Raw genomic sequence first — 26,818 nt, 5'->3', positions numbered from 1 at the left:
TAATTTTTATAAAACAAATTCTTGCTGTACGCATGTGACGCTGCACTACCCACCAACCATTTGCTCGTCTTACCACCCACTGTTGATACCAGCCGCTACTGGATATTTATGCCCCCTCAGTTTTCATCCTTCTTGTCCACATGCCTTCAGTGAAAGTAAATAAGGCCGCTGTGTTGCTATGCTGGTCGGCTTGGCCTAGATCTTTCCACATTCCCTTAGAGCTTGGTCTGTTGTGATCACTTCCCCAATCTGCGCCAATGGCAAAGCGCACTTTGTCAATACGTCAGGTTTCGAATCTCTCTGGAAACATGTCAGAGCCAGGCTACTGCCCTGTTGTGACTGCTTATCAGCCTACGAACAGTCGCACCCTGGGCTATAAACATGTCAAATGCAGCAGCAAAGCCATGACACGACCAATTAAAAATGCAAAACTGCCTTCGCCTGACAAGAACGTGTCTTTGGATAGCTTGTACTGCGAGGGGTGGAGCGGGGAGAGAGGAGAGAGAGGCGGGCTCGCGCCACACAGAGCTGGCTTGTTGCAAGGGGCGAGGGCAGAGACGTTTTAAGGCAGGGGCAAAGTGGGCTCTGGCCCAGGGCCCCAGCCTTTGGGGGGGGGAAAGGCTGACAGAGCCAGCTCTGTTCTGTGCTGATGGCCATAAATAATTCTTAAACAGAGTGTTTTAAATACATTTTTCCTTTAATTTATTTTTAACGTGGTTGATGTGGGAGAGTCTATCACACATATTTTGCAGAGAAATATCCTGTTTATGTTTCATGCAACATCCATAAAAATAGTTTCTTTTAGATCAAAACAGGACCTCACATATGAGAAATGGGAGGGTGTCACAGAGATCCAGTAATGTTGGTGAGCTGCCGCTGTGTTACAATATTGAAACACATGCCACTGTTCCTGAACAATAGATGTAAACACACTTAGAATGTGGACCAGTGTGCCGGTGCACCTGGCCAAAGAGCATGAAAGAGCTGATATTGGATCATAAATTCAAAGCTGTTCTGAACAGGGACCCCCAAAATTTGTTTGGCCCCCACAATCTTTAAGATGTCCCTGGGCGAGGGAGGCAGGTGGGTGGCACGGGTCAGAGAATGGATGGGAGATAAGAGTAAGAGGTGAGAAAGAGTGAAAGACAAAGTTACATCTGGAAAGAAAGTGACAAGGAAGAAGACATAAAAAAGAAAAACATAAAGATGGCGAAAGGTAAAAGAGATGTTGCAGGGAAGAAATGCAGATGCGAGGGGGTAGAAAGAGAAGAAAACAGAGGCATAAAAATGAACACCCAGATTTACTAACGCACCGTTGTAACGTTATGCAAAGTCACAAAGCAGAGAAAGCAAAGCATTGGCAATTACTTTCTAGCAGAAAGGATATTTTTTTTAAACTGGAAACAAGCCCTTTATCAGTGCAAACAGTGTTTTGTGTCAAGGGGACATTATTGGGGCATTAAAGTTCAAACACCTGTCGTTTTTGACGCAAAGTCTGATCTACTAATATAACCAAACTCTGCTTTGTGTAAAAATTTAAGGCCCCTTTGAAATAGGTGCTAACCAAAAGAAATATTGTCATTTATCCCAAAAAAAAAACATCACACACCCACATTCTATGACTTTTCAAATACACAGAACACAGGCAATGTGTGGGACCCCTCTATTTTGACTAGACAGGAATTGGGACTGAAAAAGTATATTTCATATACAAATCCTTTTCTAAACAGTGCAAACTCACCTCTGTACCATGGTGCCATGTAGTGTGTTGTGAAAGGCAGCCTTTAAGAGCGCCAGCACAAGGGGAAACAGCAGCAAACCAATCTTAGAAGACATGCCTTGTGGCTTTGCGCTCTGTTCTGGTTCATGTCCAGCAAAACGTAAAGACAGAACATTTGGTTGCTGCTCTGCACTGTGTTGCATAAAGAAAATCGTAAATCTGTCCGTGAGAGTGCAGCAGATTTCATGAACCAAATGTAAGGTCTCCATACGTTTTTCCTGTTCTGCACTATCATTATGAACTTCAGAGAAGCCGGAGAACTATATACCTGCCTCTACCCTTGTTGCTCCAATTAGAATAGCCTTACTTTTGTATTGTATTGTAATTGCATTTATATATCTCTTACTACCCCTGATGAGGCGTCGAAGTGGTTTTTTGGTGAGTAGCATGCTACTCCAGAACCCGATTAGTGTTGAATTAGTATAGTGAAATATGTAAGTAATTTGAGTGGTGGATAGGTTAGTCAGTTATTTGGATTCAGAAGGATAGCAGTGGGATAGAAGAGGGGAAAAGGTTTGCATTTTTATAGCGCTTGTTACCCCTGATGGGGTGTTGAGGCGCCTTATTGGCAAGTAGCATGCTACTCCGGAACTCATAAGAGATTAGTGGTGAATTAGTATAGTGAAATACTATCTGATTCCATGTCAAAGATACAACTTTTCATTTCCTGGGCTTTACTTTCCCAAACCAATGTCCACTAGATTTATTTGGAAAATTTCAAACACAACAGCAAAGCGACCTCCTGGCAGACTGTGTGCCAAGTTTACCAAGAATATACACAACACAAGATGAATAAAGTTAACATATCTGCTGCTCTTGAAACGGATCTCCGAACACTCAATAAATCAATGTTGAGGTTGCGGTATCTACTGTGTTTTTATTGCAGTTTCAAATTCTTAGTCCACATTCAGACTTGTCACTAGCCCACTTGCCGACATGTGTTTCGTCACTGCTATATCACACCAGCATCCAAACACTCGAACTACTCACGCTAAGAGATTTTGCTCAGTACATAACCAGTCCGTACTCTGGGACACGGAACATTAGACCTGAGGAAGTCTGCTGTCACAACACTCTGTGGAATTTGCCACAATGACGGCATCCTCTGGACCCAGCTGGCCCCACAGCATAAGGCTGTGAGCACCAAGGGACACTGCCTTCCTGGAGGAAGCCAACCGTGAATGCCACTTGGTACCTGATATGCCTTAACCAACTTGGACTGGCCTGAATACTCTATTGTGTGATTAGCTGTGCTTTATAAATCCTGATTGACTAAGACTTTCCATTGTTATATTATTCTGGGTAGATGCTTGCTGTGGGCTAATTTATCTTTGTGTTTCTTTGTCAGATGAAGTTGTGCTGTTGCATCAACACCATAATCAGAAATTGGACGTTTTAGTCACAGTTACGACAACTGCGCAGTCTTACTGTTTGGTGGTACAGAGTCCCGCACCATCTATGGGTATGGCATGCAGGTAACAGGTAGCACTGTATTCATTTTGGGGTAGCAGACAGTACAGGCACAAAATGTCTTGAACCGTATATTTTTGGGGCCTCCTCACCTATGATGCTACCCTTTCTCTTCCTTCTGGTGTCTGCTGGGCCTAGGACCACGTGTAGAGTACAGGATTGTAACTACAGTTTTAGTCCCAATAAAGAAGGGACACCAGCTAGCCTCAACTGGCCAGAGCTCTGAAACAGTACACAGTTACCCACTTGAGTAGGCAGGAGCACATTATGAGCAGTATGAGACCGCTCTGGACGAACATCACGTCCAGCACCCCAAGTCTTCATCTTTGAATGTGCACTTAAATCCAAGCGCTTGGATATGGCTCCACTCACTCCGACCACTAAATAAAATTGCACTATTTTACTTGCTCGATTTTATATTTGTAGCTATTTTAAAAAGCACAACATGTATATGTGGGCTTCTTGATGTTAGAGATTCTATCTAAGCAGAATCCAAAGAAGGCATAGTGGTTAGAGTTTAATCACATTTCAGTATGCAGGATAGCTTGATGATACCTCTGGTTAGCAACAGCGTCATTTGCAAATAAAGAACTAGGAGTACTCCAGGTACACTTTCATCTGTCCAGCAGCCACCAAGATCCTGCCAACATCCCTAATCTCTACTTCCACATGCTGGCAACACAGGGATTCATGCTGGCATGATATAAATACATCATCGCATGACAAACTATTTGACCTGCCGTCCTTCTGCATACTCACGGCTATGACCAATAACAATGTAGATTGCAAAAAGTAGGCATTACTGCTGCTATTATAATTTCTCACTTATGCAGTTTCACAGCCATGACTGCTATAGTGAAATATCAACATAATCAAATGAGCTATAGAGCCTGGCTGTGAGAATTTGAATCTTTTTGTCTTACCCACTGAGGTCTTCACACTGACATGGAGTAGATCAGTGCTATTACACTAACCTCAGTGAAATAAATCATTATCAATCAAGGCGATCAGAGTGACGTCACCAGAGCAGACCAGGATTCCCTGAGGTCATCACACTGACCTCTAGGAAGGCTGGGGATTACCCGAAGCCAGCACACTGCCCTCTAGTAGATACAGATCCACTGAGGTGATCACACTGACCTCAATATAGTAAACTGGGATCAACTGAGGCCATCACACTGACCTCAACAGAGTAGAATTGGATCAACTGAGGCCATCAAACTCACTTCAAGTAGATCAGAACCAACTAAAGCCTTTACACTAACCTCAGTGGAGTAGATCAGGGTTAAATTGAGGTGATCAGAGTGACCTCACCAGAGCAAATCAGTACTGCATAAAATGAGGTCATCACAATGACCTCAATAGAGTAGACTGGGATCAACTGAGGCCATCACACTGATCTCAAGTAGATCAGAACCAACTGAAGCCATCACACTAACTTCAGGGGAGTAGATCGGGATCAATCAATGCGATCAAAGCAACCTCACCAGAGCGGATGACTACTACAGAAACTGAAGCCATCACAATTACCTCAATAGAGTAGACCAGGATTCCCTGAGGCCATCACACTGGTCTCTAGTATATACAGATCAATGGAGGTGATCACACTGACCTCAATAGTGTAGACTGGAATCAACTGAAGCCATCACACTAACCTCAGTGGAGTAGATCGGGCTCAATCGAGGCGATCAGAGCAACCTCACCAGGGCGGATTCGTACTAGAGAAACTGAAGCCATCACAATGACCTCAATAGAGTAGACCAGGATCTCCTGAGGCCATCACACTGGTCTCTGGTAAGGCTGGGATCAACCAAGGCCATCACACTGGCCTCTAGTAGGAAAGTATGACGTTACATCAAATACATTCACTAAGCATGGCTTTACAACGTGGTTGTTACAATGACCACGTTGTTACCACTCATGCCATTACATTGCAAGTTGTTTCAACGACTTGCTGTAGGGGGCGCGCTCTACTTAGGAATAGTATTAATTACTATTTCTCCTCCACTTTGCGCAACAGCAGGGAAGGTGATGGATTTAAAATCCAACACATTCCCTGGTGTTGCACACCCCCTACAGCAAGTCGTTGATACAACTTGCGATGTAATGGCATACGTGGTATCAATGCGGTTGTTGTAATGACCGCGTTGTAAAGCCATTGCATTGTGGAAACAGGGTCGTAAATGCTGTTTCCCTTCTAGTAGATACAGATCAATCGAGGTGATCACACTGACCTCAATAGAGTAAACTGGGATCAACTGAGGCCACTGCACTGTTGCAATCAACCAAGGCCAGCACACTAACCTCAATATAGTAGATTGCGGTCAAGTGAGGTCATCACACTGAGAATCAACCGAAGTCATCACACTGACCGCAATAGAATCGATCGGGTCAGACTGACTTCAATGGAGTAGGTTGTGGTGGAAGTATGGAGTAGATCAAATGGGGAAGGCAGAAATTCCCTCATGTCCCCCACCTCTTTTTCAGGCACTAGAAGCAGATGATACACTCCCAAAGGCTCTGGCATCGTTTCTTTTCAATTGGTGTGTTTTATCACATGCCTTTGATTGGCATTGCTGACCAACCCGTCAACTTTCCATGCTTCTCAAAGTTATCGGAAAATGTGTCCAAACATGGCACCCCTATTAAGCACTGTGCCACACTGTGCTCTCACTCCCACCAGGTCCATGTGCTCACAGTTTCTAATGCTGAGTATCTTGAGGTGCAGTGAAAGACAATGACCCAATGCTCTCAATTCAGCACCAGTACCGGACTGGCCATAGCGGGCACCGGGCAATCCCCCGGTGCGCCGCACGGGTGGGGGCCGATTTTGTTACAGGGCGTTTTTTGCAGCATAGCTGCAAAATCGGCCCTGTAAGAAAATCGGCCGAAAACCGGCCTTGGCAAGGGGCTCGGCGGCACCCCCAAACCCCCCAGGGGAGGGGGGAGAGGGGGCGGCCGAGCACTTTGCCAGGGCCGGTTTTGGTTCCCAGTCCGGCCCTGTTCAGCACCTTCTTGAGCATCAATCCCGCACTATGAATACCTTAGAAAACCACAAGGCATTTGAATCTGAAGTATGGACTATCACAAGCTGCTGACTTTCTTAGACATTCACTTACTTTCACTCATGAATGCTCATGGGGTAGATAGTACCTTCACTTTACCTTGAATCCCTCCTCCTCAAGATATTTGAGCGCCCAGAGCCTAGTTGAACTTCCCGCTGATCAGAAGCTGCGCATAGCAAGAGTGTAATAGGTCGTGATACAAACGAGGAGAATGGGCCCCCCTAGCCCCTGATTTTGTTGTGAAACACTACAACCTACTAGAGTAAGATATGCCTATCACCCCTAATGCCTCCGTCTGCTCCAGTGCTGCACTATTGGTAGCTATGTTCCTCCGAAGCAAATAGAACAAGCATTTACAATGCAATGGTCTCGGCATTATTAAAGGTAGAGCTATTGGCATTGCTCAGGACATTTGTTTTCATTTTTTTTTACAAAAACATAAATAAATGGTATTGTCATTTACAATGGCAATAGGTGAGCATTAGAGAGTAGTAGAGAGTATTTGTGGACACAGAGCCACACACACAGAAAGCCACACACACACAGAGAGCCACACACACACACAGAGAGCCACACACACACAGATCCCCCCCCACACACACAGAGCCCCACACACAGAGAGAGAGAGCCCCACACACACCCAGAGAGCCCCACACACAGACGGAGAGCCCCCCACATACACAGAGACCACACACAGAGCCCCCCCACACACACACACAAAGAGCCACACACACACACACACAGAGCCCCGCACACACACACAGAGCCCCCCCACACACACACACACAGAGCCCCCCCCCACACACACAGAGCCCCCCCCCACACACACACACAGAGAGCCCCCCACACAGCCCCACACACACAGCGCCCCACACACACAAATGAAGGATTAGAAGTAAAAAAATATAAAAAAACAGTGCAGTGGCACACATGGAGGGTGAGTTTAACAAAAACAAAATCATGAATCACACATTAAAGGGTCGCATGCAAGACTGTTTCTATGAGGTACAAATAGAGCACTGTGTCAGAAGTCAAGATGCTACTCTTCTGAGCTGGAAGGTGTCTCTAACTACAGCATGCGCTCAGACAGACTGAGCCAAAAATACATCTCTATATGGGTAGTCTTCAAGTTTTGTTATGCTTTGTCAATAGAGGGCAGGACCGGATTAGCATATTGTGTATTTGTTATCTCATATCAAAGGCAGCTGCTCAACAGTGTGACTGTGTAAAGCCAATGGCATGTTTTATCTGGGCTACGAATACAAACCAACCAAAGGTGTCAGGTTAGAAGAAAAAATATTTGTTTAAACTAAATATGCTTGTGTTTAGCTTTTCCACTTTTTTCTTAATAAAATAAATGACCCCTGCTCAACTGGAAGTTAATTTATGTTTAAAGCATCTGACTCTGGCTTCAAAATCTGCCATTACGTTGATTTTAAATAATGGATGCCTATTATCAAAGCAGGCTTGCGAGTCTAAGAAAAATGAGAACTCTTTAGATATTGCAAGCTCCCAGACGTATCATGTAGAGCTCACGTTTAATCCTGCTACCTATTGTTATTGCTAGTTCCTCCCAGAGTATCATGCTACCTGTAGTAACTGTAGCAAGCATGCAGCATCCGAAATCCTGACCCTTACAGTGTTTACAGGCTCCCTGTAGTCTATTGACAACGCCCTCATCCTGCAAGGTGTACCCAATGTAAGCTCCTTGCAGCCTCCTGCAGAGCTCCTTCATCCTGCAATCTTTAGTACCTGCAGGCTCCCTGAAGAATATGGAAGAGCTCTTTCATCCTTATACCAGTAGTCGTTGCTAAGTCCCATTAAAGCTCTGACAGAGCTCTCAACATGTTGCCGGTGGTAACTGTAGTATCCATGCAGCCTCTGACATTATGCCCCTTGTAGTTTTTACAGGCTCCCTGTAGTCTATGGGCAACGCCCTCACCCTGCAAGGTGTACCCAATGCAAGCTCTTTGCACCCTCCTGCAGAGCTCCTTCTTCCTGCAATCTTTAGTCACTGTAGGCTCCCTGCAGCCTGTGGAAGAGCTCGTTCATGCTGGCATCTTTAATACCTGCAAGTGCCCTGCATCCTCTAGTAGAGCTCCCCATCATCAGGATAGGCTCCCTGACCCACTCACTCATCCTGCAACCTGTAGCCTCTGAAGGGCCACTGCCCTGTCCAGAGTATTCTCCTTTCAGCACTCTGCATGGTATTATATAAGACCCTCGTGGCACTGGCACTCCAACATACACGGGCAACCTCAGTTCTCTTCATTAACCTATTGTTACGGGGACCAGTGCATCCTCCTTACCTCTTAGCACTGCTGCTTCCTGTCTCTTTCCAAGTCTGAACATCCCGCGCTTCCGCACGCTGTTCGTTCCCATGGCACCAGCCGGAAACCGAGGCACGGCTTCGAGGCTACAAGCCCTCTCCCTCCGTGTCTTACTGGTGAAGAATATGTCACGAGCGTCACCTAAACGAGGAGACTACGTCTCCCAGCATACACCTGTAGAGAGTAGGACTCCCAGCTTTCCAAACTTGAAAACAATACTGTAGCTGTCACTTATCTAAGGGAAGATCTCAAACCTCCGCAGAACAAGACACGTTTTCAGTCACGTCCACAGTCTGCTAAGATATAACATTTGTTTTTATTGTGGCTGTTTTGTGGTCTCTCGACTCCACCTCACTGGTTGGTTTGATCTTAATTTCGTTTTTTGTGACAAGATTACATGTCTCTTATCTGAAGGAAACGGCTGTTTTCATTTTCCTGTTGAATGTAATACATTACGTGATTGGATAACTTGTAGAACGTGACGTCTCTAGTCTGTCATGATTGGTTAAAATCTCTAGCCTTTTAGGATTGGTAAACTGGCATTTTAGCGAGCCAATCTGAACCAGGCTAAAAGCGGCATTGACAGAGCGGACGGAACGCGGCGGGATTAGTTTGTCAGGTCGGTACAATTGTTCGACGCTGGGAGGTGGGCGAACGGCTGCAAAAGGCTCTCTAGCAGACTCCCTCCGTGGTCAAAGGCATGCTGGTAGATGTAGTTCCGCAATTGATCGTCCTGCATCGTTTTCAAACGGCCTGTGATTTTTTTTTCTGCAGGCCATCAGCGCAAATCAGACAGACTGAAGCAATTTGACAAAAATATATAATTTTACAACAAACACAACCAAACCGAGTAAGGCGACTGCGCTTCAGAGCGCTGTGGAGGCAGGGTCAGAGACGAGGACCAAAAAAACAAACAAATGAGTTAAATAACACCAACCATGTTTCTCTGAGGCGAGGAAGAAATGCCTCGGAGAAAGCATGGTCATTTTCGCATTCGGGCGTGGTTTTCTTTCTCTCCTCTTCCCATTGGCTGGAAGGTAAAATTCCCGCCAATGGGAAGAGGAGAGAAAGAAAACAAGAAAGAAGTCTAAAAAAACGCCCCCGAATCCGAAAAAGACGAGGCTTGAACCGAGTGACGCCCCTCTCCTCCAATGGCTGGCCAGAATTTACTAGGCCAGCCAATGGAGAAGAGGGGCGGGTTCCAAGCCCCCTCTAAGAAACATTAAATCTTCGGCTCCACCCACACTGCTTACGCAGTGCGACGGTCCTCGACCTAAAAAGGGATGTGCCTTTCAGTTCCAATAACCTGAAGCCATCACCAGTGACAGGCCTTGAAATGCATTGTTCTAGATATGAAAGAGGTGTTAGAGAACTCAGTTTAGTGCAGGGGTTTCCAACATCACACAGAAAGTCTCTGTCTGTATAATAAATTCCATTGAGAATCAATGAATGTAAATTTATCTTATGTGGAAATGCTCAAAAATGGCCATTGATGAGGCACTCATCCAGGCATCCTGGACATTTCGGACTTAATGTATACCCTGTCTTGCAGTATGTGTGTCCTTGTAGCCTGTAAAAGCACCGGTGCACCATTAGTTGTGGATTAAACCGCCTACAATACAAAATACATATATCTTCATACAGCTCAGTGTTCTCGGTCCTCACTACTTGCTCACCCAACAGGCTGGTGCAGCACTAATTAGTCAAAACTGAGGAGTTACACACACTCTTCAAATCATGTTTTGTATTTCTTCATTGCCAAGACAAAGAACCACGCCATTACTATTGCAATGCCCCCTTCCACCGCTAGTTGGTGCTGATGTTGTGTAGAAAATAAAGCATTATGTCTGGCGTCACACACCATGACCTCCCTCGTGCGTGGCATCCTCGGCGTGCTGGCTGCAACGTCATAAGTACGTACCACACTAAGAAGATCATTCGGGCATATGCCAACTCCCAGTCCCACGTCACTTCAACGATGAGAGGAGGGAGCATACCGTGGCACTCTAAACGTGGCATATTTCACAGGCATTGAACACTTTAGGATCATGGACTAACAAGGTGTATTTGACACGTTTTATGTAATATTACGCATTCCCGTTCACGCGCGTTAAGATACAATTGTTTGATCGAGCAGTGTTTTTTTAAGCATTTTTAAAAACATCTTGAGAATCACTACTACTAACTAAAGCCCGAAAGAAAAATAAGATACTCAGTGATGTCTGGAAACTTTCTATTCTGGCACAAACTACGAACATGGATCTCTCTCTCTCTCTCTCTCTCTCTCTCTCTCTCTCTCTCTCTATATATATATATATATATATATATATATATATATATATATATATATATATATATATATATATATATATATATATATATATATATATATATATATATATATATATATATATATATATATATATATATATATACACACAATTGTGTGTTTATATATGTGGATAGATAGATAGATAGATAGATAGATAGATAGATAGATAGATAGATAGATAGATAGATAGATAGATAGATAGATAGATAGATCTAAACCGAAACAGCAAGCTTAGTTTACGTTCGCGGTTACCTTGAGAAGTGAATGACAAATTAATCCGATTTTCTGTTGATCATTTGTTAAACTCTACCACGTAATGTGGGAGGAAACCACAGGGCCCTAAGAAAACATGCGGCTCTTTATGTTCGGTTCTAGATCAATGCATTGTTTTTTTGATATTATAAATTGACCAGGCTGCCTGCAGTGGAGTTGCAGTAAAACCTGGAACCTGCTAGAATGATCGAAAATGGCGACGAAGTTTCTACCACTGCACATGAACCCTGTCGAGAGAAGAGGCCATTTCAAGAAAACATTCTGCAGCCAGGGACAGGCAGTTCTTATTCATCACGCAGGTCTTTCGACATCAAATGAAATAATGTGACATTAAAAAAATACAGCAAGGAAATCAATAATGCTTAGTTTAATATCCAAACTAAAGGCACAAGCTCAAAAACCTAAAATTCATCGTGGTGTGGAACAAAAATTGACAGCTCTGAAAATTGTTGCTGGAAAATTCCTGGCGTCTCTTCTTAATCCGAGTTTCCAGTCCCCCACCGTACATAAACCAAATGGAGAGAGGAAGGTGCCGTACACTCCCTAATACTGCAGCACAACATGGACGCCAAATCCCAGGAGGCCTTGTTGTTCATCGCTACACCTGAGCCCCTGCGCTTCTTTTATCACACGGAGGCACACCGTGGCGCTCAACAACACAGAGAGCAGCTCTGGAGGTCACAGCCTTCCCGCCCTCTAAAACGATTATTCCCAACATGCAAAAACAAAAGCAAAAAAACATTAACGGATGGTGTGCGGTTCATGTGTCTGTTTGTTGTATTTTTGAGGTACTGTGGTGTCAATATGCTGTCTCCAGCTCTACCCCAATAGACATGTTCCATGTTCCAAGCATCTGTGTCTGATCACTGTCTTTTTTATATTTTATTACATGGCTTAATAAACATTTGACCATTTTTATTGTAGATGTCTCGTTATGTAGGGAGTAAGGTTGGTGGTGTTCGATGTGCAATATTTGTTCTCTGTTTCCCCCTTTTTAATTAGATCCTATTTACTCTGTTTTCAAATGTGTGTGTTTTTGTATGTGTGGTTGGCCTCGTAGGCGTGTTGATACAACCGACCTTGCATAGGATGTCTCTTAACACCGCGACGGAAGTGTATATGACAGGCACAGTAAATATGACACATATCATGGCCCATTGGAAGGCACGGGGCTGTCAACATTCACAAATATATGATTGGAAATAGTGTTCTGCAAATGAATCTTGCTTGCCTATAGATGTCTGTGCTGGTGATAACACTATTGCAACAGTTATCAGCTGTCGTGTTTACAAACATGCTTGGCCTTGTTGCATTGCAATGTCGTTCGCGAAGCCCCCGCCCCCATTGTTGGCACACTTTGTTTTATGCCCCACAGATTATATTTGAATAAGGCGTGCCTGTCACCTGGTAAGGTTTTGCCACGCAGATGCGGATGCAAATAGGCCCTGCAGGTTCCCAGGTCCCCCTTCCTTCCTCTGCTTGTTTGTTGTTCGTGCGTCCGCGTGCTATGGAAATAGAGCGCTGTCCCCCCAGACGGTGCTGAAAGGCAGGTGGCGCGCGGCGCCTCCGACAGGCAATTTATATGTGTGAACAGCCGATTGAGAAGGCCCCATTCAAGCAACTGCAAGGGACAGCGCGAGCCCGGTCCACATAAGGAGGGGTGTACAGTGAAAAGAGGCTGCACAGAGATTCGCTTGCTGTGTGCGAAGCTAACACCAGACATCTGACTGTCACACCTGAAGCACATTTCCAACACTGCACTCCTCGGTCATGTGTGCTCGGGTGCTTGTGTAGATTGATGCACTTTATATCAGTGCATGTGTGTGTATTTATCAGTTCATGCATGGGTGCATGTTCGTGTGTCTTTGAGTGTGTGTAGATCTCTGTGTGTGTAGATGTGCTTAGGTAACCATATGTACATATTGTGAACACTCGTATTCGAGCATGTATGTGTACCTGTAAACGGTTGTGTATGTCTATGCGTTACATTTCTTTTAAGGGTGTGTCTATGTCAGTATGTGTGGGTAAGCCGCATTTCATTGTGTTTATGTACGGGTTTTTTCTCAGTATGTACGGGTGTTTCTCAGTCTGTGTATGTTTGTGTTTCCTGTGCGTGCATGTGTACGTATGAGTGCTTGTGTGTATTTGTGTGTATGCATTTGTGTGTCCATGTGAGCATGCGTCTGTGTGTCTTGTACACTGCAGGGCCTCCCGTTGCTCAGCGCGTCAGTGAGGTTGCTCGGGCTAAGCTTCGTTACTCTTAACACACGTCATGCCCACCCGCTGATAAACATCACAGCGTCACAACAGCCATTATTGGAGGTCTTTGAGGGACGTCTGTCTTTAGCTCACGCTCGCACATTTAAAGCGGCGCAGGCTTAGAATATGGTGTGATTCTGGGCCTCGCCTCAGAACCCCCGAGGCAGTAAAGCCTGTTTGTCAGTGAGAGTGTGCATACCCGCAACCTCAGTGGAAGCACAGAGACCGCCTGGCATGTAGGGTCTCACGTACGTGTGTGTGTATGGTGATTGTGCATGCGTGCGTGTGCATTATATGCATATGTACATTAGCATCAGTATATGTGAATCTGCATTTTAGTACATATACCCGCCATGTTTAATGCTCTTTAGTGGAATCCGTTAGACAAAACATGAGTGTACTATTTGACACAATTTATTTTAAAATGGTAGCAAATCAATCTTCTGCCGTGGGTGTTGCTGTCCTCTTCATCGGTGATATACATTGGACAAAATGTGTGTCACGGGGCACTCAGAGATTCTGTCCACACTCACACTACACTTTTCTACTAAACACACACAGGATAGGTTCATAGATGAAACCACCAAATGGTGCACATACTCACACTGCGCCAACCACGGAACAGCTGGTATATAGTTAGATATTGTTATACAGGTAGCTAGGAGCTAGACAGACAGACAGACAGACAGACAGACAGACAGACAGACAGACAGATAGATGTAGGCGGTGCTGCCGGTACTGCAGCAGACAGACTACAGTCCAAGCTAGACCCCTGAGCAGTGCTACGCGCAGTGCCACATTTGCATTTTATCATAAGCCCAGTTTCTATAATTGGCCTTGGACCGGGCCATTATTCAGGCCTGAATGAAATATTCGACGTGTACTTATGAGTAATGCCTCCGCTCATTAATGCTGCCTTTAAACCCGCCGCCATTGCCTCTCAGAGCGCCAGGTCCCAGTTTCACCCGGTATATATGGGCACCTGCTCAGATCCCCCGCCCCCCTCCACCACCACTGCCCACACAGAGAACCCCTCGCCAAGGGAGCGGGTCTTGGGGGACGTGGGGAGCAGTAGAGCCATCGGCTCTGCCTGATCCCCTCACCTGTTGCATGTCCCAGAGCAGTGCTGTGCTCAGGGCTCTGCTTCAGAGGGGGGCCCAGACCCCTCACGAGCAGCGGGATGCAGAATATGTACCCCTCTAATTCCACACTCCGAACATGTTTCCTGCATCCTCCGGGGCTGTCAATGCCTCTCCTCTTCCCACAGACCGTAAACTGAAGTGAGGGCCCCTCATCCTGCGGCTGGCCTGACCTAGCCAGGGCCCTTCAGTTGTTTCTAGGGTAAAAAAAAAACACACACTTCCTGTCCTTCCCTCTCCCAGAGCTCGGCTTCTACTCCCTGCCTGCCCGAGCTCCCTCCTTGGGGTGCCCTGAATATTTCTCTTTGTCACAGTTAAAGGGGGTCATCGTGGCCAGACTGTAGGCTACCAATATTGAAACTGGTCATTGTTGAAATGTGTGTGTGTGTGTGTATATATATATATATATATATATATATATATATATATATATATATATATATATATATATATATATAAATATATATATATATATATATACACATATCTATCTATCTATATATATATACATCCATACATATATATACATATATATATATATATATATATATATATATATATATATATATATATATATATATATATATATATAAAAATACATATATGTGTGTTTATATTCATGCAGAAATACCTATTCAAACTCTATTATATTTCTGACTATACACTTACTCATGTGTACATATGTTAATATTGACGCATCCACTTGTTAAGATGCGCACAAGCACATATATCCACACTGCAATATTTTTATACTTATCAGTAAGGACATACATATTTGTATGTTCACTGGTAACTGTACATTGATGCAAGCACAGTCAAGCACCCACGCACAGGGACTAAGGGATGGCCACAGAAAATATATTTATATTTGCTACTGGGCACCTAAGTATCTATATATATGTTCATCTTAATGCATGCAGACACCCACACACGCAGTGACAGAAACACATACATGCACAGGGATTCTCTATTTATGCTCAAGAAAAGGCAAATACATATTCATATATGTACTTATGGTAATGTATGCACTCACACATATGCACAGTGTATTTATAGTAATCTATTCAGCAACATAAACATACTGTACTTATATTGATGCACACACTCACACATACACACACACAAATACATTGAGAAGAAACAAAGTCTGTGAATGCATCCGTGGTAGGAAATTGGAATTGCTAACAACATCTTTCATAATATTGAGAGCGTCCTATCTTAAGCAATACATGCATCAGTAGACAGCGTAACATCAATGCGTCCACGGTGATGAGTGTGAGGTGGGGTAGGAGGGGTATTTGAGACTATCCTATTCTAAAGCACGGTCCTCCCCTCATTTGACATAAAATTGCCATCTACTTTCATATATGCATAGTATTGTCATATAAGATACGCCAGTAACAGCTTGATAGACATATTCTCTATCTCTCCCTCTCTCCCTCCCTCTCTCTTTTTCCCCATTGTGGTCACACACACATACACCCACAGACACACACACACTCACTCACTCACATATACTCACAGACCTACATATCAATTTAAGTTGAAATTTCATTGATGCTATTAGTGGCATTCAATTTACATAATTGACAGGGTCTTAGAAGAGACCCAGTTAGGATATTCTCTCTCCCTCTCCCTGATGCCACCTCTCTCTCTCTTCCCATTGCACACACACACGCACTCACACACCCAACCACATGCGTCACAGTTGGACGTTCGCGCGATCGACAGGTTGTGTGATAAGGTTGATGTCTTGAAGGATACCTGATATTACCTCTACGGTAGAGTACCCAAATGATTAACTGCAAGCCGTAAAAAAAAAAAAAATGGACACTCCACTCCTCCCACTGGCCAGAACGATGAAACAGAAATCACACTAGCGCGTAGCATCTACCACACAACCTTGCATCAACACACAGATATTCAACCACAAATGGACACCTCATTCAACCACTTTCCAGTTGTAACCCATATCCTCTAATCAATAAGTTGTAGTGGCAGATGAATAAAAAAAATCACCCTATATAAGAAATGATGCAGAGCTGGTCTGTGCGGGTGTTGCGCGTGCATGAGTGCAGTGACCATGTCGCGCCACCGCCTCAGAGCAATGGGCGTCTGAAGGGAAGGTCTACCTGGCTCTACACAGACACCCCCCCTCAATTCTTCAATTTCCCAAATGAAAAAAGGGGCATTCGGGATTCTATTAATTAGCTGAGTCACAGTATTTTTCTCATAGACATAAATAAAAAAGGTGATAACACACCCTATACCCCCTCGGCATTGAGGATGTGCAGACCTGGTGAGATCTTAGCCTGGCATCTATCAAATGCCACATTCTCCGTCGCCCATCAATGTCCTGCGAGAAGCAGATTTAGACTTCGCTTATGGGATGATTCCTATTTGCCAGGTAAACTAGTTAACATTATTACAGTCTAATCCTCTTTCCCCCTCCCCTGCCGTGTGCCGGCGCCAACACACCCCTCTCCTGCGAGCTCAAGGGACGGAACATGCAACCCACCCGTTCTTCTGCACACCCATCACCTCTTTGCATTTGGCATGACACGAATCACAAAGTAATTGGCTGCTCACCATTCAAGACGCTCTGGAGCAAGAAGGCGGCCAGTATCCACATACCCCTGCTCCTTTCAATCGTCGCAGCTGGATGCCGGGCGAGCCACCCTCAGTTCCTTGCTGTTAATATTCCCCTATTTCAGAAAAGCAACACTAAATTTGCAGACTGAGAAACAGGGGCTCAGCCCTTTTTTGTTGTTGCTGTTAGGTGCTTGCAAGACGCCCGTGCTGCTCGGGTGACCCTTAAATTAAGGAAGGTGTTTTCCCTTTTCGCTCCTGCTCATTTGCTCCCTGGCTTCTTTTCCCCCCGGTTTCAGAGGTGCAGCTCGAGAGAAGACGGGGGTGGGTGGTGCACGTCCAGGTGTGTTGTCAGCTCAAGGAGACCCCAGCAGGTTCGCAGCGGCTGGTCCACAGGTGAAAAAATCCTCAAATGCAAGCATCCGAGCATCCCTGTTCCGGTCCAGCCCTAGGTCTGCAGGGAAGCAGGCTCCGCGCGCACAGCCCCTCATCCACCACTTCCAGGCAGCAGGCGGGCAGGCAGGCACATCTTTCCTCTGCTCCAGCGTTAATCACACTGATCCCCTGCTAACCTTCCCTGCCTCTGAGCGGAGCACTGGGAGGCTCTAACCCTATCACAGGGCTCTGGCAGCACTCTGTCGTCTTAAAGCTGCAGAAGGTGTCTTCGGCGAAGGCATCACTGCCAGAATGTCCAGTGGGCGCGCAGAACTTTCTGCAGGCGGCTGCGGGGGATGCTGATGCGACTGAAGGCAGGTGCGCTTTGCATCACGTCCCTGCCTTCATTGGCGACGAGGATGCTGCGTGGCTTCTATCAGGCTGCAGTTGTACGGCCGCGCAGTGCACACGGCGATTCGGTTGGAAGCGCTGCAGATATTTTTAAGGTGGTGTTTTGAAGGACGTACACGTTCGATGTATGACCTCCCCTCAGCGTTTGCGAGGCTGTGCACTCTATCACGATATTGAGGGCGCCGCGAGAATTCTAATCATGATGAAAATTCTTTCAGTGTTAAATTGCCCCTATTCGAAATGGGAATTATATATTTTTGTTGCATCAAATTACGTAAGTCGTAAAAACTACGGAAGGGTCAGGTGCATTGTATGTTGGTTATCACATTGCAGTATGTCCTGGTGCTGTGCTGCAATTCCTCAGAGAATTTGCCAAGGGGCACCAAAATCCCCAATGCACAAGTAGTGATTGCAGCCATACATGCAGATCTGCAGGGCAAGTCGTGGCCATGCGACCGCCTCAACTTGAAGGTTGACACTCAATGGCTGGAGGCATGCTTTGGATAGCCGGCATTTGTCCATCGAGCATGTATAAGGAAGTTGCAATGAATGCATCTTTCCTGCTAGTAAAATGGACAATAGCCTAAATGGGACATTGTGCCACCTGGTGACTTGTGGATGACTTTGGTGCAGCCAACAGTATGGGAGATCAGTTGCTGGCAGAGATCCTTTGCACAGTATCTTGGGCACAAGAGGACAAAGCTTCCCAAGGGCAATACCCGGCATGAGCAGTTGCCAGGTACCCAATGGTTTAATGGCGTGGCACAGTGGTAGATGAGCTTGGAATGTGAAAACATAGGAGCACAGCCCATAGTTGTTTGAATTTCATGTTGCCATTTGCATTGGCAATTTTGACAGTCATGTTAAGCCTGATGTACAAAGATATCATTTGCAAAAAGTAGTAGCAAATTGCATATCGCTTTTCTGCACATGGAATCTGATTTTGCGAACCAAACTGTGTACGAGTAGGTCGATTCTCAAAGTAAGGAATCATAATGAGTCCTAGACCGCACTGCCCAATGAATATTCATTATAAAGGTTGCTTTTTTCTTAATTACTACAGTTGGTCACAATCACAGGGATGGTGGCCTGATAGGGTCAACAGACCAACCTGTCTGTGATTACCTGTAAATAATTTGTTTTTAATATCACCCGTTTTCCTTGAAAAAAACATGTCTGCATTTAATTTATTAAAACTTTTTCTTAAAAGTTTGTTTGGCAGTACTCAGTGGTCCCCTGAACCACTGCCTACTCAGCAACACACTTTTTATACATTCACAAAGAGGAAGGGAAACCAGAGTAACCACTTCCCATTTACAAATGGGTCACCATCCCAACTAGTGAGTTAGTAATGACCAAATTACATTTGCAAAACATTGATACATCTCATACCGCTTTGCAATGCCATTTTAAGAGCCAGTAAATCAAAAGTCTTAAAATTAGGATTTTTCTTAGTATAGTAGTAGTAAAGTTGTGAAAAATCCTAATTTTAAGACTTTCGGTATTCACAGAAGGCATTTAGGAGTCCTAAAGTTAGGAGTCCCAACTTTACTACTACTAAATTGAGAAAAATCCTAATTTTAAGACTTTCGGTATCCACAGTAGGCATTTAGGAGTCCGAAAGTTAGGAGTCCTATCTTTACTACTACTAAACTGAGAAAAATCCTAATTTTAAGACTTTCGGTATTCACAGAAGGCATTTAGGAGTCCTAAAGTTAGGACTTTTAACTTCTGTGAATACCGAAATGAGTAAGTGCCTTCTGTGAATACCAAAATGAGTAAGTGCCTTCTGTGAATACCAAAATTATAGTAAGTTTAGGATTTTGTCTTAAGTTAGTTCTGTGAATCGGGCCCAGAGAGCCCGTTCGCCATCCAGAAATCCTTCAGTACTCCCCCAGCCGCCTCTTTATGACCGAGGGAGTACGATGGCAGGTTTCCACTTCTTTTTGTACCGGTGTTTCCGGCACAAAAAGGTAGTCGGAAACTGGCTTTGGGGGCCCTCAGTAGGGCCCCCATGGGTGCATGGCTGCCGAATGGTGGCCTGGGGGCACCTATGGTGCCCCTCTGTTGATCGCTGCGCCCTGTGGTAGACACCTTGGGGTACCGGCCACAGGGTGCAGGGATTAACTGCAGCCTTCCATTTCACAATGTGGGCAGGCAATAATTATTTAAAAATAATTATGTAAGTTTTGGCTTACTCTTAGTTGATAGGAAATGGTAATTTGTAGTTAACAAAAATAATGAGAGCTTATTTCGGGTAATCACAAATTACGAGGGACTAGGATAATATGATTTATACTTTGATTACAAATGGACCCACATGATATATTGTCAGACACAACAGTCTATTTACTGTCAGAGACTAACAATAGGTATAGCTATACATGTCTATTTTTTTCCTACCTCACTGCCTTTACACTTTTCTGTACGACCCTGTTTTTTAAAAATTATAAACCAGTTTCCCTTTGTCTCTTTTTCTAAATGGATTACTATTGTAGCTTACTATCAATTATGTACATGAAAAAATGGATTACTATTGTCGCCTACTATTAAGCATTTATATGAAAAGCCAATGACTGATGATTGTCTAGCTTTTGTACTTCCTCAATCACTTACCTTGGAAGATAATGTGGTGTTCGAAGCTTTTGAGATTCTCCAACAAAAAAATTAATCTTGGACATATAAAGAGTATAAAACATATATAATTATGTACATGTTTTGTTGAAATACACTAATACGCTCAATGAATTTGAGACATTTGTCTATGTTTAGTCCAATGTGTCTTATCAGATCGATTATATATTGCTGTGTGTAGCGATATGTCGTGTTTTAATGTAGTTGTTTTGTATTTATCTCGTCCTTCTGTCTTATGGTATTGTATCAAATGTGTTAATAATATTTGTATGTTTTTATGCACATTAGATTGTACTATACACTTGTTTTTAATATCTTTACAGCCCTGACAAAGTTCTTGTCTAAAAGAACGAAATGCGTTGGCTGCCTGGTGCTCTATTTTGAACAAAACAAAGGAAGAATAAAGAAATTTCAAATATTTCCAACATTGGATGGACATGTAATTATTATTTTTGGATACATAATTTGGTGGTGCAGCCCACAATTGTAAAAAATGCTTTCATTGTGTAACATACGAGTGCGACCAAACAGGGTTCGGTTGCATCGTACTTGCAGGGCCGTAACCGACAACAACAGTAGGCCGGCCAGTCACGTTTCCTGACTGATGTCGGACAGACTCAGGTCCGTCCGACATCGGAATCGGCCCCTATATGTGCAAATCCATCAGCGAAGGAATTGTGCTATGAGGTCACGGTGTGGCAGCTGTTCAATGTACAAATATCAGATAGCAATATCACTCCCTTCTAGCAATGTTAGAAGAGAACACCTAGCATCCTATGGCAGTTTTTTAACTAGAGCCCCATATATCACTGACTAGACTACAAAGTGCTAGTCCTGCAATGTGTGTTATTTGCCTAATCAATTGCTTAATGGTGGTTGATGACTGTAATTCATTAGAAGTATTTTCCAACCCTGGATATTTACTTTCTTCCTAAAAACATTCTTTTTATATATTCCCTTTTCCATTACTTCTTCAGTCACTTGCCATTTTTCACTCATTTACCATTTTTAATATTTTTGTATTTTACATATGAAAAACATGCTTTTTTATTCTGTGTTTTATCTGCATCACTGGTCTCTTTTTCCTTTAATATAGGTATCTAAGCAACATGGATGGGCCTCCTACTCCTAAGACGTTGACTGGGTGAAGGCTTTTTAGATGTACCATACATAGCTAGTTCTCAGCTTTGTAAGATGTTTGACTCTGTTTACAATATCACATGACCGGTACAGAAAAGGACAGTCCCAAGTCTATAATACCAGCTTGAACATCCCTGTTACTATTATAAAAGCAATGCAGGTGCATAATTTCCTCTGTGGATATTCAGGGGGGTGTAAGCTCCATTTTATATAAGATTTGGGTAGCAGCAGTGATGTCCTTAAAGTTTTCCGGTGTTATATGCTCGCTGCACCTTTGACATTGTAGGCCACATTCTAAAGCATTGTCAGACAGATGATAAGGCAAAGCTCAGGTAGACTACCATGCTATAATTGACCCAGGACAACACTGGTAAAACTACCATCACAGGTGGCAAAGCTAAGCTTTTCACTGCCAGTACCTGTTTCAGTGGGGAAGAAATAAAGAGCAGGCCACAGTGGTTGGACCAGTGATCATGACCCAGACATAGTAGAATCTCTACTTCAGGGGGATTGAGCTTCAATGTACTGAGGCCGCTCTATGTATTTAGGCTAATCTTCTGTAAAATTCCACTTGGGTTCAGATGGCTTGAGCAGGATTTTAGTGCCTACCATGTAGTTATGGAAAGCTGTCCCAGGGGGCGTGGTCTCAGCACCAACCAAGAAGGTGGCACCACACTGTGCTAGGATGGATGCAGGGGCCTACAGCATTCCTCAGGCCGCTCCAGTGCTCACCTGGCAGAGGAGACTGGCATGTGTCTCTGCCTGAAGAACTGTTGAGTTACTGGAGCCATTTTCAGGCCCTATTATTATTTATTTCATGTGCAGCTGGCCCTGCAGTAGCGGCCTGTAGTGGGAGTGCTGCTGGGCATTGACGTGGGACGGGGGAGGGGCAGGGTTCAGCACGTGAAACAAAATTCGTTTTAGTTATTTATATGTTTACTGACCTCTAATCGGCCATGTTCTGTAGTTTACTACCCACCACCCTGCCCCTCCCCACGTCAGCGCACAGCAGCACTCCCACTACAGGCCTCTACTGCGGCCCTGGGAGATTCTGCCGCAAAGTGAGAAGCCACCATTTTGGAAGGCAGCAGGCGCGTCTCCTCATGGGACTCTGTGTTTAGGGTTGTTGCGCTCCATTAATTTTTCCCTCAGTACATCGCAAGATTCAGGAGTATTTTTCAGCATGGCCCCTGCTGATATTATCTTTCTTAAGGTCACTTGTATCCCCTCAGATAAATGGCTAGCGCTTTAAAAAATGTTCCTTATTCAACTGCATGTGGCCTCAATTTAGTGCTTCTGTTTGTTTTGTTCAGCTATTTTCTGGACCATCTTTCTTGACTGTCAATTTCCAGTGTGAGCTTCTCTCAAAGGCTCTCATGCTTCCTGATCGAGTTTCTGAGCATTTTTTCTTTTGGTTTTTTTCAGGTATTTGGTTCATTGATTATTTTTTCCTCTAGAATTGTCTTTTTCATGGGAAAATAATTAACATTATTTTTCAACACTTTGTGCATTCATGATACACTTACTCACAGTGCCCAGATTACAGGTTTTTAATTTGTAACTAACTCCTCAGTTGTACTTCTACTCAAATCCTTGCCTCGGGTGCATGTAGAAAACCAACAGTTTCCTGGATTTCCTCTCTTTTTTTCTGTCACTTTATTGTATATGGAGTAAATAAGAAACCTTAGCTTTCTGGTACCTCCAGCAACGTTACTCTTTCAGTTGAATGGCGCTACCTCTCAGAAGTCTGAATCTCATTCAGATACACTTTCCAAGGCTTTCTCATTAAGTAAAATGCTAATGGGATCAAGCAAAAGACTTAAAAAAGACCCTCCATCTCCAGTGAAATCTATACTCGCTTCTATGGCTGTGATTTTTGAAAAAATCTATGTGTTGAAACCCTTCATGGAAGTGACTACCAAAACATTGAAACATTTAAAGGATAAATGGTCTTTTTTATAATCACGAGTTTTAATGGCAAAACTAAAAACAGAAAGTCTTCAGCTTGCGACATCTGGAGTTGGAAATCACTCTTCCCAGAAAACACAACAAGGATCTTGAAATTGAAATCACAGGAACAACCTGCACATATATGGACATCCTGAAAACACTGAGGGAATTAATCTGACTGTCTACTTTCAGTTTTTTCTGCTGAAACCTCTTGATATGCCTATTACCATCCCTCTCAGCATACAAAAGGCACATAGACTTGGTCACAGAGTTTCTACAAAACTACGAGGAGTCATTTTATTCTTCCTGCATTATACAGACTTGCTACAAGTTATGTCAGCAGTCAAAGCCAAAAAAGTAATTTTCTGCGCCTGTCACAGACTGTTTTACTCTCAGGATATGACCAAAGTTACTGCACATTGTTTGAAACAATTTCTACATATGCATTCTCAGTTGAGAGCTATGAACGCTAGATATGGTCTAATTCATCCTTGTCTATTTAAATTGGCATACAGGGAAAAAATAACCACTTAAGATAAGCCTGCTGCACTTAAAAGATTTTTCCAGCAACATGGAGCAGAAGATATGGACACTTCAAAAATTCACTTGAATGTCATCTTGATTCTCTTGACAGTTTTCCTTTTAATAATAATTAAGTAATAGTTTCTCTTTTGTCTAATTGGTATGATGTTTATTAATCTCACTAGTTCAATCTTTAATTCTGTAATGTCTGTGCATCTCATTCCTGTAAGGTTGCACCATTATGTGATGTCTTTCTCCAAGTTAAGGGTGCCCTGCTACCCTGTGGGGTTCAAGTGTTTTTGCTGTCGTCTTCCGGTGTTGCAACCTTCCCTCTCATTTTTGTGTTTTGTAGGTATGTGCTTCAGTCATCAGTTATATGACTTGTACTGTCTTTTTGTTTTTCCTTGTGGATGTTTCTTGCTATGGTTCCACTCTGTCTTTTCTTCTTTTCCACCTCCTACCCTGTCATCCTTTTCTCCCTCCTCTCCTCATTAAGCAAAACTTGCATTCTCCCCAATATTTGATTCATTTCTTTCTTAATCTTGCTACTGCAGACACAATGATTTGGTATACTATTGTTCCAGTAATTAAGTCTAGGTTGCAACGTGTAATATCAAAGGTTTAGGTAAAATGTAGTGCTCCTTCCTTGTACGTGTCACTAATTCTCACATCTGTAAGCAAAATAATAATAAAAATGTATTTAAACAGAATTAAAGAGTTAGGTAACCCTAGTAAGCGGCAATCCCATTTAGCAAACTAATAACAGATGCTGCATTATATCAAGAACCACACCTTTCTGGACTGGAGGTTGCAAAGTTAAAAATATGCTAGGTAGGTAATGTGTTTGCTTCCCCAGCTTTGGAGAAGAAAAATGGAGTACTGATTCTTTGCCACAAAAAGTTACATGCTACAGTTGTTAACCAAGAATCTGATTCTGAAGGTCAAATGATCATTGTTAAACATCTTGTTGATAAGGTACTATTTAATGTATACTGTCCAGTTTCTTGTGACAATACTTTTTAGATAAACATTTCTACAAAATTGATCTTGTATGATGATGAATATATTATATTTGGTGGTGACTGCAATCAAATTAATGATCCTATACTGGACAGGAATTCTACAGTCAAGTTTATTTACTCTAAAAGTCACTCACAATTCAAATCAGCCATCCAGCGTAAATCATTAGTTGACATTTGGAGGTTATGCCACCCGGATCTCCGGCAATAGACTTTTATTTGGCCCCACACCACTCACAATCCCGCATAGACTATAATTTTCTCAGTAAAATCATATGCCCAACATGTCCTTTAGTCTGATATAAGATCAATTTTGGTATCAGACCATGCACCGGTATACACAGACCTTGACTGTATACTCATTTCACTACATGCAGGTAGGTGGTGGTTTAACAATTCACTACTTTGGATACTAAATTCACATCCCAATTTGAAGCTTGTGCTTCTGAATTTTTTGTTATTATCGCTACACCTGATTCTTCTTTTGCAATGATTAGAAATTCCTTTAAAGCAAATCGGCAAGAGGTTCTATAATACATTTTGTCTCACAAAAGAAAAAATCTATGGAAGCCAAATCCAACAAATAACTTGAAAGAATAAAAAATATATATATACCTACTAATACTCTAAAAACAAGGCCTCCCTACACATCTCTTTGATGCCAAACTTTCCTTTTACACATTAACTACAAATGCAGCTTATTCTTACCTATTGAAGGGCAGTGCTCGTTATAATGAGGGTCAAAATAGAATGGGAAAATTGTTTGCACACTATTTAAAAATCAGAGAGATAGAACCAAAATAGAATCATTGTGAAACTGTACATAGTATCTGCTTAGGACTTCTTAAATTAATTTGCTAACTTTTATGCAAATTTATATTTTCAAGAAACACAACCATTGCCATCAGATCTTATTAAATACTTCCAAAATATTGCTTCCCCTCCCTTACCTCATATTCATTTTGATCCACTGGAGCATGATATTTTACTTTAAAAAGTCACTCATGCAGTCTCTATACTACTGAGAGGGAAAGCTACTGAGCATGATGGCTTTACTCTTTAATTTTATAGCCATTTTGACAAACTTCTCCTTCCCAACCTTTTAGTTTTATTTAACCTATTCGTCACTACAGTGCTTCTTAGGGCTCCTTCAAGGATGCCAAGATTTGCTTAATTCCAAAATATAATAAAGATCTCTCACAGTGCAAGAATTACCATCCCATCCATTTAGTCAATATTGACTACAACACTTTCTAAAGATTTTAGCATTGCGCATTGACCCTGTGCTGTCTGATCTCATAGGCCCTGAGTAGTTCGGTTATGTTAAGGGTCGATTAGCCTCTGCCAATGCTCAAGTCTTTTTTAATGTCCTAAGCAAGGCCTTTACAGTATATCATCCTATCGTTGGTATTGCTTTAGACGCAGAAAAAACATTTGATAGGATTGGTTGGGATTTTATATTTCAGGCATTAAAATTGATTGATTTTCCACCTAAACTGATTGCTTTAATTTCTTTGTTATACACAGGAT

The 26,818-nt window shown here is 43.1% G+C and overlaps 1 protein-coding gene across 1 annotated transcript in view; it reads right to left on the bottom strand.

The window, feature by feature from the left end:
- The window catches only part of DSCAM (DS cell adhesion molecule), a 959,122-nt gene extending 941,711 nt beyond the window's left edge, over window positions 1-17,411 (bottom strand). Inside the window, exon 1 of the mRNA XM_078656818.1 lies at window positions 17,238-17,411. Coding sequence (XP_078512944.1) covers window positions 17,238-17,280 — 43 coding nt within the window. The 5' untranslated portion in view covers window positions 17,281-17,411. The remainder of the gene's footprint in view (window positions 1-17,237) is intronic.
- Window positions 17,412-26,818: the final 9,407 nt, after the last annotated feature.

This window comes from Lissotriton helveticus, chromosome 8 (assembly GCF_964261635.1).
Source record: "Lissotriton helveticus chromosome 8, aLisHel1.1, whole genome shotgun sequence".
Taxonomy (NCBI): Eukaryota; Metazoa; Chordata; class Amphibia; order Caudata; family Salamandridae; genus Lissotriton; species Lissotriton helveticus.
This window is presented reverse-complemented; position numbering and strand designations above follow the sequence as displayed.